At 39.0% G+C, this 2,583-nt stretch overlaps 1 protein-coding gene across 3 annotated transcripts in view; it reads right to left on the bottom strand.

Moving 5' to 3' along the window:
* Window positions 1–375: 375 nt before the first annotated feature.
* Window positions 376–2,583, bottom strand: part of MEIS1 (Meis homeobox 1) — a 137,587-nt gene continuing 135,379 nt past the window's right edge. For 2 of the 3 annotated variants that reach the window (XM_053890751.1, XM_053890750.1), the window contains exon 12: window positions 376–1,918. In XM_053890751.1, coding sequence (XP_053746726.1) covers window positions 1,635–1,918 — 284 coding nt within the window. In that variant the 3' untranslated portion in view covers window positions 376–1,634. The remainder of the gene's footprint in view (window positions 1,919–2,583) is intronic. The other variant, XM_053890752.1, reaches the window with a different exon arrangement.

Raw genomic sequence — 2,583 nt, 5'->3', positions numbered from 1 at the left:
TTCACATAGTTAATTTCCTAATAAGCATATACTGCTCATCCTAGGTAATGTTCTTAGTAAAAGACTTACCTCTGTACTTAGGTTTACCATTATGTGCAAGAATAATCTCACCGATACTAGGTGAGTAATTCTGTTGGATGCAATCTGAGTCTACAGTTAGTTTAGTGCCCTTAGGCCTTAAATTTGCTGATATTAGGAATTCATTAAACCAGCTTAAAGAAATCAGTGACTATTATCAAATAATTTACTTTGTGGTTAAAATTTTCAAGTACATATACGTCTTAGGGAGCTAAAATTAATTTTCCTCTTTACTGCACTGATCACTGAAAATTTGGGGGGGGCAGTAAACAAATTTTTCAAGCAGTGGAGTCAGCATGACAAAAATAATCTTGTTTTTATTTTAGATTCAGATTTCATTACTGCACTCAAACGTTACTACAACTGGGCTTGGCGTTATTATACAATCCAAACTGTTTCCGTCAGAAACGCTAAGACTCAGTGTGCAATGATTGTTATTAATAATTAGCTCCTTGGTTTCTTGATAGAAAAAGGCTATCAACAAGCATTTGTTTATCCACAACAAAAAGTATAATTAGCTTATCCCACTTAGTAAATCTTGTATGCATGCCAACTCATACCAAACTGCTACTTTTACAAAAAAAATTGCAATAATACAGTTCATTTTTCCAGTCCTTTTTGCACAAAATTTATTTACAATGTCTACATAAATGCTCCAAGGTGGGACTATGGAAAAATACACACATGACCGATGCTTTGCTCAGAAATAAAGTCAACATATTAAAAATAAATCTTCAGTCTATGTTTTTGAGCTGCATAAAACAGGAAGTGATGTATAAGGTGGTGGTTGTTGCATGGGGACAATGATGCTTGATGTGACAATTAGGCTTCTAAACACACGGCCTTTCGGTTTCCATGCCTCCTCCTACCAGTCTCCTTAAGACACTGCCTGCAACAGCTGATTAATCATTGTTGATGACTGCAGTTTTTCCCATCCTTCCCGATTTACATCTGTTCAGGCCAATTCAAATATGGTGAGTAAATGAATTAGACATGCAAATTCAAGCCCCAGGCTAGAGAGAGGGAAAGAGAGGAAAAGAGAGAAAGAGAGAGAGAGAGAGAGAGAGAGAGAGAGAGAAATAGAGAGCGCGCATGGCTGAAATCCTAGGCAAGAAGAAAGATTCTTCTGCCTGATAGTTATTTTAATGCTCTAAAAATCCTGCAAATCAGACCTTCCTGTCCCTTGCAGGATAACTGTAAGGCTTTTTAATGTAAGGAGGCTTCTGGAGGAAGTGAAGAGCTATGGAAACAACACACATAGTGTGGAAAAATTTCACATTTTTTTTAAAAAATCTATAAGAAACAACGTAATATGGATAACAGTATAATAGCATTTACAATATTTCACTCTTTGTTCTCTTAATGTCTTATATAGTTATTTAGCATGTCCCCCAAATTGACTTCGGTTGGTATTTCCTGCTTTTTAAGAGTCCCTATGAAGAATTAGGGATGCTCCTTGGTCCAAAGTAGATGCCAAGAATGGAACTCCACAGTCATTGCAGAAAAAACATGATTTGAAATCAGTCACCATTGCAGACAATGCATATTCCCTTAAGCTACTGAGCATGAATGTCCATGACTTGTCCACTCATTGTTGGGTCTCCTGTATTAAGAACCGTGGGGCTTGATGCTGACATTGGCATTCCAGGGTGGGGCGGTCCTCCATGCATCATCACTGTTGGGTGGTGAGGGTGTCCAGGAATGTACGTATGCATGGGGGGCCCATGACGCAGCTGAGCAGGATGGGGGGGCATCTGGGGTTGGGTATAACTTGGCTGTCCCATACTCACACCCATTGGACCACCCCGAGCTACATACTCCCCTGGCATACTTTGCAGCCCTGTAGAAATTCAAAAGAAAGAAACAAAAAGAAAATATTATGAGAAAGCAATAGTGGGGTTCTGGCTGTGGCAATCCTATGAAAGCCAGGGAACATTGTGATTAAGGGAACATAGTTCTGAATACTTTCGATTCGCGCAGAAGAGAATAAAATGAGAGATGTCATGCTGGAAACTCACATTTTGTGACTATTTTCCTTTCATCGCCACTGTTATCAGGTCCGCCTACTGAGGTCTTATGTATTTGAAAAAATAAAACTGTTATTTGAGGTCTGGTCTGAAGAAGCACTTTTGTTCCCTGAAACATTCTCTACCAAGAGCACAAGAGCACACCGCACTGGTCAGGAAACATCTCGCATGAATCGGAACTAGACAGGCTTTACTAAGGCTGATTATGTAGCGAAACCTGTACTTTAAAAAAGAATAATAATAATAATGATGATAAACAGTAACAGTTGTCAATGAATTCCTTCCTTGTGGTTTCTTAGAGCTGGGGGAAAGAAAGCCTTCACAAAACCCTGTCCACCTTACAATGATTTTGAGAACAATAAGAAAAATTGGACCTAAAACAATACCCCTCCTGCTTTGAGGGGCCTCTTGTCTTCTGCATGGATTGCTATAGTTGATGGAAACTGACAGGTGTATTGTTTCTGAGAGCTATAAGCTC

This window comes from Panthera pardus, unplaced genomic scaffold, assembly GCF_024362965.1.
Source record: "Panthera pardus isolate Hobbes unplaced genomic scaffold, ASM2436296v1 HiC_scaffold_25, whole genome shotgun sequence".
Classification (NCBI taxonomy): Eukaryota; Metazoa; Chordata; class Mammalia; order Carnivora; family Felidae; genus Panthera; species Panthera pardus.
This window is presented reverse-complemented; position numbering and strand designations above follow the sequence as displayed.